Source organism: Chamaea fasciata, unplaced genomic scaffold (genome assembly GCF_029207755.1).
Source record: "Chamaea fasciata isolate MVZ Bird 193981 ecotype frontalis unplaced genomic scaffold, bChaFas1.0.hap1 SCAF_4, whole genome shotgun sequence".
Classification (NCBI taxonomy): domain Eukaryota; kingdom Metazoa; phylum Chordata; class Aves; order Passeriformes; family Sylviidae; genus Chamaea; species Chamaea fasciata.
The window spans coordinates 23,801,378-23,817,516 of NW_027094089.1; the positions used below are offsets into that span (position 1 = coordinate 23,801,378).

The 16,139-nt window shown below is 36.6% G+C and overlaps 1 protein-coding gene across 3 annotated transcripts in view; it reads right to left on the reverse strand.

The window, feature by feature from the left end:
• OXCT1 (3-oxoacid CoA-transferase 1) overlaps positions 1–16,139 on the reverse strand; it is an 84,042-nt gene that overhangs the window by 36,729 nt on the left and 31,174 nt on the right. For all 3 annotated transcript variants that reach the window (XM_066181094.1, XM_066181095.1, XM_066181096.1), the window contains exon 8: positions 2,365–2,472. In XM_066181094.1, coding sequence (XP_066037191.1) covers positions 2,365–2,472 — 108 coding nt within the window. The remainder of the gene's footprint in view (positions 1–2,364; positions 2,473–16,139) is intronic.

Consider the following 16,139-nt stretch of genomic DNA (forward strand, 5'->3'; position numbering starts at 1 on the left):
ATATTATTTTTTGTCTGTATTGCCAAGCCTGATACATAGAGAGGTGATGAAGAAGGCATCAAGCAGTAGTTCAAATACTAGCAAGTCTGAGATACATTACCCCAGAGATACCTAAATAGACTAGTAAAATGTCAGCTAAAAGTACATACTGCTCTCTTTCTGCATTCATTCAATTCCGTGAGCTATTCTAGATTTATAAGGATGAGATAGACAAATGCCATTCATTTAAAAATACCAGGAACTACGAATCAAAATTTTCAAACTTAACTCTATAATCTTGCACATCCCATGAAGTTGTTTCCTGATATTTTCTCATCTTAAGTTCATGTTTTGTAAATCACATGTACGTGAAAATGCCGTGACATTCAAGAAGTTCATAACATACTTCTTTCAAATTATTGTCTACTTAGATTATGTTCTTTGCATATCTCTCCTATGCCTATCAAATTCCTCTGGGCAACATCATGTCCTGCACCCCCATATGTCTTCATATCCTCTCCTACTTCAGGCTACAATTAACACATCAGAAAAAATTATCCTGTTGCTTTTCATCACCACAAAAGAATTTTTGCAGAGTCACTTTCCCCTTAGGCAGTCAGAAACAGTCAGTATCAATCCTCTTGAATTTCCCATCAACTTCCTTTTTATGCCTTGGCTATTTCCCCTAGAATTGCTTCACTTGTGGATGATGGCTAAAGTGAGAAGAATTAGAGAGGGTTTCTACACAGCAAAGAGAAGGCTGGATAGAAATTATAGCCGGTGATAGAGAGACCACTTCTGAGCCTTATTAGGCAGGAACTGCTATTTAAAGCCAATAAGAATTATGATAGACTAGCTTCTCTTTATTTCTTATATTCCTCATCTTTTCTCACTACTTACCATACTCAGTGCTTTTCTGTGTACAGCCAGTTAATTTATAAAATTTAACAGAAGAGTAAATAAATCTGCCTTTTCCTTCCTATACCTAGTGAGAGGTGCCACCTCCAGAATTACAAAATTGCATAATAGAACTTAATCTTCATTACAATTTTGCTTGGCAGTTTATAGTAGCTTTCTCCCTCACCCCTGCCTCACTTTTTTTCTGAAGCATATAGGGAAGGGGGCAGATGACTAGGTAGGTATTCACCAGGTATTCAGGACTAAATAGGTATTCACTTCTGCGGCTGAGATGCAGCAGAAGTAATAGTTTAATAAATTAAAAAAAAGATTTCTGTCATAAAAGGTAAAGAGCTTTTCTGGGAGATAATGCAGTCATTTAGAAAACAGGCCATTAATTGCAATCGAACCCAACACAACCAGAGGAAAAAAAAAAGAAAAGAGGTTTGACACATCTGTTTGCAGTCAATTACTCAACAACATGCAATATGCTTTTGCAGAATGAACAGATGGAATTAAAAAAAAAGGCTTCTTAACCTTAGCATTTGCAAAAGAGAATGCTTGGAGAAAAGGCCTCATATGACTTACTAGGACTTTGTGACTTGATTTTATTAACAGAAGTTTAAATATTACAATTCCTTTCTGCACTTTTTTCTCACAGATTTTTTTTTCCTTCTGTCATATATCTTCCCTTCCACCAGCTTTTCTGATGACATTTTGAACAATTCCCACCTCTAGAGCATGGAGACACAGAAGAAATACAGAATTGTCAACTGCACTTCAAAAGCCTTGTTGGATCACCAAAATGAATATAGGGATGTAGTCTGAGTGCGCCAAAGTCACAGAAACAACAAACAACTACATAATCGTAATTTTCTTGCATGTTTTCAGTGGTGGATTAATATTGCAGCAATTTTAATAGGTATTGACATTTATTCAGACCAGAAAGTCCACCAGTTAAAAAAGTTCCTGATTAAAGAAAAGGGAACAAAGGTTTCCAGGACCTTTGCTATATAACATAATTCAATACATGACACGAAAGGGACTGAGGCTGGCCCTATGTGCCCACATTAAAAGCTGTCCAGTGGAGAAGAAGGTATCCACTTATCAAAGTCAGATCCTTGTTTAGGTGTTCCCCTTGTTACATGTACAGCAGGTGAACTGAGAGAGGGAAGGAGAATTTAGTAGCACTTTCCACTAGATTTTCAACTGCAGTAAAGTCATTCAGGGCTACAGGCAGTTGATCTAAATTGTTCAGGAACTGAACCATAGAGTCTGAGGTGCAAGAAAGAAGGCTCAATCCTCAGGCCCCCACCTAACTACATAAGTACCTACCTAAGCTCCAGTTTTTAGCAAAACTGGATGGGTCTTTCTCACACTATTTTTTCAGTGCTAAGATTTGGTGGCGAATGTTAGACTAAAAACCATGCAAATTTTAAATACACCCCAAGCTGAAATATGTTGTGACTGAGAAGCTCAGCTACTTACTTCAATTCTCTTCTCAAACTTCGCTCCTTGTAACAGACGATCAACGTAGATTTTGGGAACATGAATGTCTTCTGGGGCAAATGCTCCTATGTCAACAATTTCTTCTACCTACAGAGTGAAAAGGAAAATGGAAAATATTTAGAAAAAATTATTCAGTGAGAGGTTTTAACACCAATGAAGTTTTGAAATGAAACATTAAATATTCAGCAGATCATGTCAAGAAAACCAAGGAATGGGACAAAACAGATATAGTCTTTAAACCAGGTTAACTTAGGTGCTTATCTCTCCTCTTCTTTCAAAGTATATTTCTTCATACAAATTGAAGGTAATTTATGTTTTAACTGGCCCATTTTTATGGCCAACTTGAAGAAATATAATGTGTACAGTTACATCAGAGTTGTTTGTAACTACAAAAAAATTCTGCCCAAAGAGAGGAAAGCAATATGCTAGTAACAAAATATCAAAATATAAGGCAAAAGTATTAATTTAGAGGATAAAAACACAGAAGGTGAATCAAGTTTTCCACAGTGTACTCAAAACTAAAATAGAAAACATTTCAACTGTAATAATGGATTGCAAGAAAGAAGATAAGAGAGGAAGATCTAGAAGTCTTTACAGTTAGTGAAACAGAGATGTCTCTCAGCCCAAAATGACACTCATCTATACATAGTAGATTTGAAATGTCATCTATCAGGAGCACCACAGACGACAGGGGTTTCCTTCCTTCCAGGCCTGATTTGGGGGTGATCTATTTAGAGACCCTGCTATAGACAGATACCTGCCCCACAGACCCTCAGCCACGGCTGGTTGCTTTCCCAGCAAGTCTGAGGTACACAGGGCACATCTCACTCTGCCACAAAACAGGCACTAATGTTAGTGTTGTTTGCAGTTGCATCCAATCACAGGGAAAACATATAATGTTAAAGCAACAGTCAAAGATAAGATACAACAATCTACTACACAAGACATACCAATGTACTCAAAGATTAAAAGACAATTTCCAGACTGCTTTATCACCAGGGATTCATTAAACTCTTAGGAATGTCCAAAGCCTAATAACCCCAAAACAAGACCAAGGTATGGTAAGGGTAAATCTCTTTACAGCTGCCACCAGTGAAGCAATAGTAAAGAGTTTAAAACTCAATTTGACATCCTACTGGACAATATGATCAATACTAAAATCTATAGTACATGTGATAGACAATTACTTTCCTACTGTGCCTTGAAATGTGACAATAAACAAAGAAACCAACCAATCCACCCTAAAAGCAGGAGAGGGAGAAGAAAAATAAAAAACCCCCTAAAGATCACAGGATCAGAGATTCAGATGATCCCTAAAAAAATCCCTGGGTTAAAGAGACAGGAAAGATGTGAAATCTGCAAGGCAAACAGCCTACGCAAAAGGCAATAACAGCTACAGCAATACCAGGCTCAGAGCTCATGGAGAGCAGAGCCCCACATCCAGAAAGCCATTACCCACAAGATAAGGAGAGACAATCAATTCAGTGTCTTGAAAATTCTGATTTGGGTATTCATGAAAAAATGCTACAGTTTCAACCATCTCATTTGAAGTTTCTAATTTTATACACTCACTTTAAGATTAATGTGGAGACCAAGCCAAACACAGGGTAAAACTAAAAAATCCTGAAGCGCACAGCTGAAGCACTGCACTCCTCATGCAGTGACTACTGTCAGAACATCCTCAAAAGGGAGGAGAAGCAGGAGACAAGACTTTCCAATGAAGCAATAGGCAAGCAGATGATCTACTTGCTACCAACAGAATTCCCAAATTCACCCTTTCTAATTAAATTTGTCTTCATTTATCAGATGAAAAACTAGGCCTGGGAATACTAATTGCTCCTGATTTGAACTTTCTCACAGAATAAACTACATTTATTTGCTGCAGCAGCTGAGATTATAAAACCAAAATCTTGGCACAATTCAACAAACTCAAACAAAATTATGCTGTCAGAAAACTTTGACACACTGAGCCTCTCCCCCCGTGGAATACACAGAATAAATTATTCATCCAACAATAAATTGTTGGATTTTGTTATCAGTCATGCCATTCTGCTAATTGTTTTGTATTTTGCCTCTTGGGACACAGCAGTCAGCCTGATAGCTTTACCTCTATTATTTCCAAACATTATCCTAAATGAACGTAACACTGCAAACTGTATTTTGTCCTAGGGATTTCAGATAAGCCTAAGGATCTCTGATGACCGGAACACCTTTCCATGTTCTACCATTATGTGGAATAAGCATCAAATGTAACTAAAACTAAATATGTTCAAATAATATCTCCACAGCAGTAAAGAGGAATTTTGAAAAGGGATTAAGAATTTGCATGTGATGTGTGAAAAACTAAATGTCTTCCAGTTCTGCAAGCAAAAGAATCGGCACATTTACAAGGAAAAGGGAGAATTCACACAGGGGAAGTACAAACACTGTCTGAGTGCTCCAGCCCTCTCTCCCAGGGAACTGGATGATGAGGCACCGTACATGGGCTGCCTGCCATCAGCATTGCCAGAGATGAAGCTGTGCCAGCTGAAGTGACACCAGGAAATCTGACGGCTATGGGAATCAGCACCTTAGTGCCTGTGGCCACCACAAGGCATTGCCCAAGTATGCTCCTAGAAAAGAACGACACTGCAAATTTAATAGTCCCTTCACTGAGCGTATTCACTTCTCTTTCAGGTTTCATATTTCTTTATGAGTCGGCTCTGTAACACCTCTGTAGACGAAGCCTCAAGGAGAAAGGCAGGAGTGCATCCATATTAATAATTCAAAGGATATGTGTGAGTTTTTCTCCTGCTCTGCTCTCATTTTACCTATGCTTCTGTTCTTTCATTTCTGTACTCACTCTGCCTCAGGCTTTGTTTTGTAACATACAGAAGAATCTTTGTAAACATCAAAAATCATTATGTGGCATCCCACCCAAGAGACACCAAGTATGGCAAAGCATAGAGAGGGAATTAAGCAGGGCAGACCACCTCCTGTACTCTTTATGATCAGAAAGTCAAAATCCTCTGGTACCTTTTAGATTGCCTTGATCACATGCACTCAGATTTTCATTTCATCAACACGCAAAAGACAGAAAATATTTATATCTTTGTTAAAAGTAGCTATGGGAGGCCATGAGAGCTGACTTCCCTCTTCTGGGAAGGCTCTGATGATTGACTCAAAAATCCTTTCATTGTTTCAAGAGTTTCACAGTACTGGAGGTTTCTTTCCAGGGATAGTATTCTTGCAAATCTTCTCTGATTGCTGACAATGGAAGGAGGTTGAATGAATTCACTCCTTTCTGAACACTGGTTTATCTGTAAGTACACCCAGAACATAAAAGCTGTTCTCCACTATGATTCACAAAAGCCTTCTGCCATTCCTTTTGGTATCAGCACTCACAGAGGCAGTGGTCATTTGCTTCACAATATAACTTCCTTCTGTATTTTACATTTACTTCTTCTTTGTAAAGCAATTCCAACTCCTTTTCCTTACAGAAATTCAGCTATTCTTCTAGTTTTATTTCTGAAGGCTTCCAGAGAGAAAAAGAGAACTTTGATAGTTATGGACTAGTTAGAAAAATGAAAAACTATGGTTCCTTACCAAAATTTGGTAAGAAAATAACAACAAACTATTTATGCCAAAACACTCAAAAATAAAAAGGCCTTTGATTCAAGTATGTTCTTTTTTATATATTTCTGCAGCCTAATTATGTACTTTATGATATGTTAAATGTTTTCAGCTGGTTTAATTTTAAATCTCAGTCTTCATAAAACTAAGCTATAACCAGAAATTACAAAATAATTCCTTATTGCAGAAAAAAAATCAAAAATGTGCACATGAAAGAAAGTAACAGAGCAGGTGAGAATCAGAGCCTAACAAACCTATGCACTTTTAAGTAGCTTACTTTTACACTAACTTTATTAAATCTATCACTATCTTAATTATCTTAGTTCACTTTAGTTCTTAAAACTGAAATAATGATCATTCCTAGTAGAATGTTAGTAAAATAAAACATTACAATTGGTTAAGTGTCCAAAACAACAAGAGGAATGAAGTAAAATTTAGCCACTTAGATGCTCAAGAAAAACTCATCATTACAGATCTTCAATTCACTACTGGAAGAGTTAGAATGTCACATTCATTATAACATTTATAAAATCTTATAATTAAAAAAACCTTCAAATACCTAACGGCTATAAGAATCAATTTTATGTGTCTGAATTCAAGATCACAGAAACTGTGATCAACTATGTATTACAGTTAATGGCAAACAAGAGGGGGAAAAAAGTTAATATTATATGTTTAGACTGAATTTCACAAAAAGCTTTGATATTTTAAAACTATGAAATACACTCCGAAAACAGTTCACTAGAAATTAACAACACACTATACAAACTTTCTTAACTACAGAAAAAAGCCAAGCAGGTTACTGAATTCTGCAAGCAGGGAGATAAAACAGAGGATCTTCTGAGTTCAATTCTTTCCTTTTGTAAGTTCAGACAGACCATGAAACTTCTACTCCTGACAAAATCTGACAGTAATGGAGTGATAGACAGTCAATATCCATCCTGAAAAAGAGACTTTTATAACTTTAAAATCAAGCAACTAGCAAACAGCCTTATAAAGGCACATCTTGGTCAACAATTATCACATTATGGTCACATCAGACTTCAAATAAATGTTTTCATAAGCATACTGTGGGGCAGGAAACAGTAAAAACCTGTAAAGTTCATATTTGTTAGAGAACCCTTCACACAATGAGCATGGTCTGGGTCACACTGCAGGTCCACTTAGCCAAATGGCCCTTCTTCTTAAGGATCTTAAAAGGCAGTGTGGTACTTCTGGCTATAGTCTCCCTGCTGCTAGCAATGTGTCAGTTGCAGGATGTCCTCAGTCAGAGGCTGGACATACATCACCTTCTTTATAGCTTCTGATGAGCCAGGAACTAATTGCTTTCTTAGAACCCAAGAGACTCTATTGACTCATTTCTTAAATTTAACTATTATGAAAAACATTTCTTATTATCTTTTGTAACTTCACCGTGTGCTCCCTTCTCTGTGAAATACAGGAACAGCACACATCAGCTCTATATTTGTCTGGTTCATGCTCCTGAAGATCTTATGTACCTTTATGTGTTTTCTTTCTTTCTAGTAGATTGTTATCCTCTGTCATCACCACAGAGAAAAGCAGTGAGATCTGTTGTCAGTAGGTTGTATCTGATGATTAGGAAAGCAAAACTGACATAAATCTCCTATATTTGTCTCCAGGGTTTTTGTCACGTGGCTACAGATCCTCCTAAATCAGGAGCCCCTGCTAGAATATACACTTTTGTTTTCTCTGTTCTAAATCTCCTGAATTACCACCTTCACTTGTAGATGCCTCAGCCTTAATCTCCTTTCACACTTCTCCGCACCTGCTGCCTGTTTCCTCCAACAGACCCTTCCCATACCATGCATTTGACATCTTCCACCATGATGACAGCAGAGGAGAAAACAGACAGCAGTAAATTACCTGCTCTAGGTACCCACACACAGCAGCTCCAGGATAAATACCACAAAGATAAGAGGATGCATACTTTATTATCTGCAAAGGTTATGTATATGTAAAGCTGTGTGCATGCATGGAAGAATATGAAAAATTTAACCACTAGTCACTGAGGAGGTTCTGCCATACACATAGAACTACACTTCAGAAATTTTTAAGCTATTAAAAATAGCATATTAGCACAGCAAGGATACACAATAGTCTTAAATTTCAAGAACATGTTCAAAGTCTGAAGATACCGACATTTCTCAAAGAAGTTCCCCCATTAAATTGATGGTATTGCTTGTTTGATGACTTGCACTAGTACGTCTATATAATTCTGTATCCACTAAAAAGTGAAAGTGAAGATAGCTGTTTTCATATCTCTTTGAATTAATTCCTTTGGATTTTACTCTATTATTTTATGGCAGAATTACCTGAATTGAAACCATGAGAGATTACTTTAAGATCCAGCAGTCCAGCAGCCCCAGCATTACTAATCAAACCAGGCTCCTACAGCAGGCACACCTAAGGAGTGATTCCTGCTGAAACCCTGTGGTTGCTCTGATATAAGTCATCAGTGCCTGCTGGCTGTGATGAAATGAGGTGATAAAGCACCCAATTTGTATTAAACACCTATGTTCCTAACACAAAATAAAACATAACCATCCATGTGGGACTTATACAAAATCATCTTCTCACATCTGGAGAAGGAAATTTTGAAAAATGTTTTTTTAGATTACATGATGCAATTATTTTTAATCATAGAATTAAATAACGGGAGAAGAGCCAGAAGACAACAAACAAAACTCCCATAATCAGTGAATGCAGTCTTCATTTGCTAAGTTAACAGCAGAAAAATAGCAGTTAATAGCAGAAAAACCTGTTTAATCCATACTCTGCTGAATAAGGGGACTGATCACATCCCAAATGCTTCCACTCCAGAACAGAATAGCTGCTAACAATATTATCTCCACTGGAATATAATTTAACATTTTTGCAAAGAAAACATACCTTGCTTTAAATACATTATTGCTGTATTTTGGTACTTATTTTCAAATTGCTTTAGATTGAAAGCCTTTGAATTTATTAGAAAGTAAAAATAAATAACTGACCCTTTTTATTAAAATTATTTACATTTTACTGGTAATAATTGAACACTCAAAAAACCCCAAACATAATCACAACAAAAGATTTTATTTTCTTACATCAGAGAAATGACAAATGAAAAGAGACTAGAAGAGTTCTCATTTCCTACGCATTCCAAGAAACGTAACTTAAAGGTCAGGAGATAAATTTAAACTTTACTTTCAAAAATGAACTAAGTGGAATTTAAATACTGAAGTGAAAAGCAGAAAAGTAAAATAAAAATTTAAAAAAAATATCAGAGATCTAATTGCCCTATCCAAGAGGTGATTTTTGTACTTTACAGTCTATTTAAGTGCAACAAACCCTCCCTCAGATTCAATGAATATCTCTAACTAAGGATCAGACCAGAACATGCTCAGCAAAAGATACATAGCAAGCTAATGCCAGTAAAACAATGCATTAGCAGCTGGTTTGTAGCAAATTAGGTTGCTGGCTCTCTCTGGTAAGAAAAAGAAACCCTGCAGGTACTTCAATAAAGGTAACTAAAAGGTAATTTCATCCCAAAATGGCATGTTCTATGCATACATCTGTTAGTTCTCATTTCAGATGTTCATTAGAGACAGTGGTAATTTACAGAGTTCTGAAAAATATTTGACACACTACCACTTTGTTTCTCAACAAGGAATTAATACGGTCCATTTCACCTTCAGAATCATAGCAGGTATCCCAACCCCCCAACCCCCCAAAATATTCAAGATAAATAAACCTCTCCACAGTTTTGAGGAATAAGGTAGTCAGGGTACCTTTCAAGGAAAAGTTTGAAAGAAAGAAAACAATTGATGTGACTTAGACACTTTCAACAGACCACAGAAATGTGGGTATAAAGAGATTGTCAGTAACAATTTTTAAGAAGAATTGAAGTTTTCTTGCACTTAATCATTATCTTTCCTAAAATCTGTCTGGAAAAGACAGCAATAGACATATATGGAAATTAAACCCCAGGTGAAAAAAAAAAAAAAAAAAAACAAAAAAAAAAAACAAGAAGAATGAAGTGCTTTGTAAGAGAACCTTATTATTATTTGAATATGGCAGAAACTTTTTAATCAGTCCTTCAAACTATAAAAATGGTATTTTTGGCTTATCATAGCCTAACAAGAAAATTCTGATTTCACCAGAAACGCTGAAACATTGTCTTGATCCAAGTGCTCCTTTTCCCATTGCTTACACAGACAATTGGCTACATGCCTCCCCCATTCTAATAAGGATTATTTCACAGAATCATCTGAGTTGGAAGGGACCCACAAGTAACATGGAATGAAACTCTTAAGTGAATGACCCATATGGGGATTAAATCCACAACTCAGGCATTACCAGCACCATGCTCTGACCAACTGAGGTAATCTGCTCATGTGTTTGCCTTTCTTCACTTCTTTCAACAAGAAGAACACTGAAAAAAAGACATTTGACTTATTCCAAAAGTTAACAAAAAGGAGAAGTATGCTTGTACCTCTTCAATAAAATCCCAGGAACACCTGCTCAAACATGAAGTTGCTTTAAGATTTGTTTAGTTACAGCTTTCTCCAGATGAATCAGAGGTGGCAAACTAAGGATCTTAGTATCTAATTCATGTGAATATAAATGGGAGTGCATTTTTACACACTGGACACTTGAGTGCGAGTTCTTTATAATAGAATTTAATAAAGTTTTGGGAACAAAACAAAACAAAACAAAAACCCGAACAAACAAAAAGGAAGACTAGGAAACTGTTCGGGACACAGAAAAGGAAAACTACTCTGTTGTCCTTGTTCATTCTTTTGCCATTGTCTGCAGCCTGAAAAATCAGCATGATTTCTGTCAAGTCAGTCTTGATATCTTAACCCATTACTTCTCTTTAAATACTCACTTTTTTTACTGAGTAATTCAATCACAGTTGCAGGGGAGGGATGCTATAAGAGCTAAAAGGATGCTGCTAAAATCTGAGCTACTGATTCAATTACTCGTAATATTTCACTTCAGCAACAGTTATGAGGTTGCAGCTTTTCAAATCTCGTATATTCATCACCTGAAAAGAAACTTTTTCTTCATGTCAGTAGGCAATTTTTTAAAAAGATTTTTAGTTTGGAAGTTAAAACAAATTCACGCTTTGAGATACCAGGATATATGCTTGTAAATTCCTTGAATCATGCCTAAAACTCTCCCATCTTTTCAGTGCTATAATAATGCATTATTATAAATGCAATGTCAGGTAAGTCATTGATTTACACATCTTGTACACAAACCAGAGCTGAAAACTTAGAGTATTGTAAATTTAATTTTCGAATTCTCATGACAGAGGACATGAGTCCTATTAGTGAAATATACTTCAAATGTACAGTCTATGAGGATTTCTATAAAATGTTACGAAAAACCCTCTGAATTCAGCTTTAGAAGCAAACAGAGGCTTTCCATCAGTTTCTCCAGCACACTGACTTCCTTGCAATCTGCAGAATCTACTGATCAACCAGGAGCTTGCTTTTTCTTGTTCTTTTTGAACGTCATATTTGCTCTTAACATATGTGACAAGGATAAAAGAAATTTTTTTCCTTGAAGAATATATTCACATCTGCAACGAACTTACAAAGCTAAATGCTGGGAAAACTCATGATACGCATTCAAGAAAGTAATAAAAGAAAAGAGACAGTTAAAAGAAAACCAAATTCAAATCTTCCAGCAGTGCATTATGAGTAGGTAAAACTACCTGAACAGCAGTCAGCAACAGTTTGATCTGCCATGAATTTTAACTACTTAATATTCACTACTTGAGCAATGAAGTGCGAAATCTGAAGCCATTTAATTAGATGTTATATATATAAAAAAAAAGCAAATGTAGAAGAAAAAAAAACAACAAAAAACCCAGGAAATAAAAGAACAACAGTAAAAAAAAAACAAAAAAAACCAAAAAAATCCTATCCAAACAGAAAACATCAACAAACCCCACAGAGCAAAATTAACTATTAAAGAAGTTTATTCCCCTGAAAATCACAGAATAGAACAGAGTCACAGAATAGAATGTGCTGTGTTGGAAAGGACTCATTAGGGTCATCAAGTCCAACTCCTAGCCTGGCAGAGGATACCGTAATAATCATACCATGGATCAGAAGCATGTTAACTACATATGACAAGAACTACCATAGGAACTCCCTTCTAGCACAGTACGACTTATATTCCAGTACTTTTCTAATTATTTTAAGATGGTCTGCATCACAGCCGTAGAAATGTTTTGTTTTTCTATTCTGTTTTGAATAAGCACATGCACACACAGACGCAAGGAATTAAATTCAAAGAAGGGAAATAAAACAAAAAAAAAGTATATTTAAGTATGGGGATGACATTCTTTTTGGCAAACTAAAATTGTTGTGGTAATAGTGTGCAAATGTTTCTAGGAGCTGCTTTAACCAAAACAATACTAGTAGTCCCTGAATTTTAACGCTAATCCTTCTCTGATGTGTTCTTTAACTTTCTATGACTGGCATCATTATTGCCACCAAACTGGTTGTTAACTTTGCTCAATACTGTAGGACAAAAGGCATTAAACACTTCAGCCTTCGTGATAATCTGCACTGATAATTTCAGTCCCCTCATTGAGTGGTGAACTATTTTTGGCCTCCCAGTCCACTATGTATGTATTCTTAGAAAGATTTCCTGCTACTTTCAAGTATTCTTTATTTTGTAATGGGCTGGATATTTCTTAGAAGCTTAAGCTTTTAGGTTTGCTTTGGCTTTGTAATGCTTAGATTCAGACATCTGACCTTGGTTCTCACATTCTAGCATGTTTCTTTTCTGTGTTTGAGATTACAATGCTTGTGATCAAGGTCAAACTCCTACTGCTCTTCCAATACTTCCTCCATGTTGGAAATTTTAATTCTCAAGTTCATTAACACAGTCTTTCCCTAACTTAATTTCTTATTTCCCTTCTATATTTTCTAAGAATCATGAGCTTGTATTTCAAAGTTGCTGTCCCATAAGTGTTCAGTCAAATCTTTCAACTGATATCCTTCTGGGAAAAGTTATTTTAATGTCTATACATTATATTTGCGTTATCTAAATTCAGACTTATAGGCATCCCTGACTCAGGATTTAGCCAAGGCCTAGGCATGTAAATACACTTGTGTAGTCGGAAGCCCCAACTAACTACCTATATGTTTAAGGTACAAAGTTTTCTATACTTACTACACATATACGTATATAAAAATGCATTTTATGAGCATATTATGGCAACTAGAATTCTCCTATCAATTGTGCCAAAAGCAGCTGGTAATACGGCAGGTCTAAGAAGTTCAGCATCCATCCTGTCACAAATGGGATTCTCAAAAAAAGCCTTTCCCCCACTGCAGATCCATGAGACACCCTCACAGCCACTGCCTAAACACACACAGACTCATCATTGAGCAATTAAATAATATCAACAAAAGCTATAGCAAACACAAAAGCTCAGTGGTTACAGTATTTGCACAGAAGGACTCCAATTCTATGTCCTTCATCCTGATCTGTGGTTTCACAGAAACACACATTAATGTAGAGTCTGTGCCTGTCCCAAAGCCATCCTCTAGCAGGGTTCACTTTGGAGTTCCATGGCTGGAGCATCCAGGTGACAAAAAGATTCTCTTAGATGACTGTTTCACTTTAAAGTGGTACTTACAGGCTTTTTATAGTAAACTGTCACTATGCAAAAATCTTAAAGAATTCCTCAGAACTGAGCCATGCACATGAGGAAAGTTTTGCCATTGTTATAGCATTTGGAGGAATAGACATACACACAAAAACTGTTCATTTCCAGTTTCCTCAATAAAACCAAATGTCATGAATTAGCACAGATAACAGGATACAAACAGCTTATTTCAGTCTGATTCTGTCCCTTAGTGCCACACAGTTCATTGTACCTGAGAAAATGGTGCTCACTGATGTGGCTGTGCTGTTACTAGGCAACCAGAGATAAAATGCAGGGCTTAATGATTTTTATTTAATGCATTTTTATGAGAAAGTACACTCTCTTTTTTTCCCCTCCCTTGATATTATTTGAGGTGTAAATGCTATTTACCCAAGGAGATATATTTAGCCATCTTCTGTGATCTGAAAAAGAAAATTATTCAAACTGGATATTCAAGCAGCCAGTCAATAAATATTTCTAAACATATTGACCATTACCACTACCAAACACTTTCATGGTGGCAGTGGCTGAGATCTCAAACCGCTTCACCAGGGAAAAATATTCACTAGGTCTCACAGCAGAGAAAAACAAGAAAACAGGTAAGAGCTCAGGGTCATTTGGGACATGTTACAAATATTCATGTACTCTTCTGTGGCAGAAAGCAAGATCACAAGCCTCTATCACCTTTCCCCATGCTGTTGTGACACGATATCTGGCAAGGTCACACCATGTTTTCTCCTGTGGCCCTGGGTAGCCCCAATTCCCTACAAAAAAGAGGCATCGTGCCCAAAACCCCCAGTGGGGATCTGCTCAGAGGTGTCTCTACAGGGAGATGCACATATTAAGAAGCACCCTCTTATCACAGCCCTTGCTTTAGGGGTCTAGGCACATATCCAAGAAGGCACGTTGCAGCTCCAAGCTGCCTAACAGCTCATTTCCTATCCCAAAATTCAATGGCTCTGTTGAGGGTCTTGAAAGCAGTGACACCTCCTCAATTCAGCTTGACTTTCACCGAACAGTGTCGGAAGTGTTACCACATCTGTAACACCACACAAACTCTCAAGTTTCCTCACATGCTATGCTCTTCCTTTCAATCTTTACAAGGGTTGGTGGCTTGTATGTAACTTCTGACCATTGAGTTTCTTTTGTATCAGCCAGTTTCTCAACTCTCCCATCTTTGCTACAGGAGCAGGAAAGTGTTTATAGATTTGAAAATAGCTGAAAGCCTCAGGCTGAGTGTGTGCTTGAGAGCTCAGGTTCAAACAAAGGTACAGGTCTGACTGCATGCTTAACTTCTGCAAACTACAAGCTGAAGTGAGAAGGAGATGAACTCCCTGCAACATTTTTCTTCTATGTATAACACCAAAATAACATTATTTAGTATTTGTCTCTGTAAAGGTTAACTTCCAAATAACAGGAATCACGCAATTCAGCTGAAATTTTGATTTTGACCTTTAATAATGGGTCACCTTCAAATTAAAGTAGAAATTCCACAGGACTTGGCACAGTTAGATTTCCACAGACAGTTATCTGTTTCTCAGATAACCCATCCTTATTATCTTGATAGCAGGCTCTATTCCCTCTCACGTAGATAAACAAAAGAGACGCATGCAACAGTTAAAAAAAAATGTGCAGATCAGTAAGCACTTGTTGCATTTCATTAGAAGCTTACAATCAATGCATTTGTGATCCCAAAATGAGTACTGAATGGCTACTTCTGACCATTTCCCTATTCAAAATAAACAACGCTGAAAATTTATTCTGACATTTTAAACATCAGTAATTCTTCACTGTGTGTCCCAAACATAGCAGGTAATACAGTCTGACTTCCTCCTTCTTCAGATGCCTCTATGCACAGTCAATCTCGCTTCTCAAAATACAGGAGAATTTTTAAGCAAACAATAGCTATCAGTCTGTGAGTTTGAGAAGTGGGGGTTTTTTTAATCTCTTATCCCTTTTTTTTTTCTCTTATCCTTCACATCCACAAAATTTCTCTAGCTCTGAATAGTTACATTTTCACATTTTTTAAGTGTCTGTCTGTACTTCAGATAAGAGTGTGTAAAACACCACACAGACTAAAACTAGAGAACAGCAGCATTAAGTAAAGAAAAAAAAGTCTTCCACAGTGTATGCATGTCAGATTTCACAGCTCCTCAGGTTAACTTAGCAGGATTTGTTAACTAATTGATCTCTAGTTAACTTCCTATTTCCAGCAAGTTCACAGATACATTGAGATTGGATTTCCAGTAGTTTCTATTTCATTAGTATCTTACTATGCCAAATGCCATTCCATATTTGTATCAATGATCAGAAACGAAGGTAAATCTCAGTAAAGTGGGAAACTATCCTGAAAACCCCAGTTAATTGCTTTATCTTTGAAGGTAAACCTGACCTGTAGCTATTTTGATAAAAAGAAGCAGGGTTGGCTTCAAGTCTCTACTCCTAGAGACTAGAACTGTCTGCTTAAATT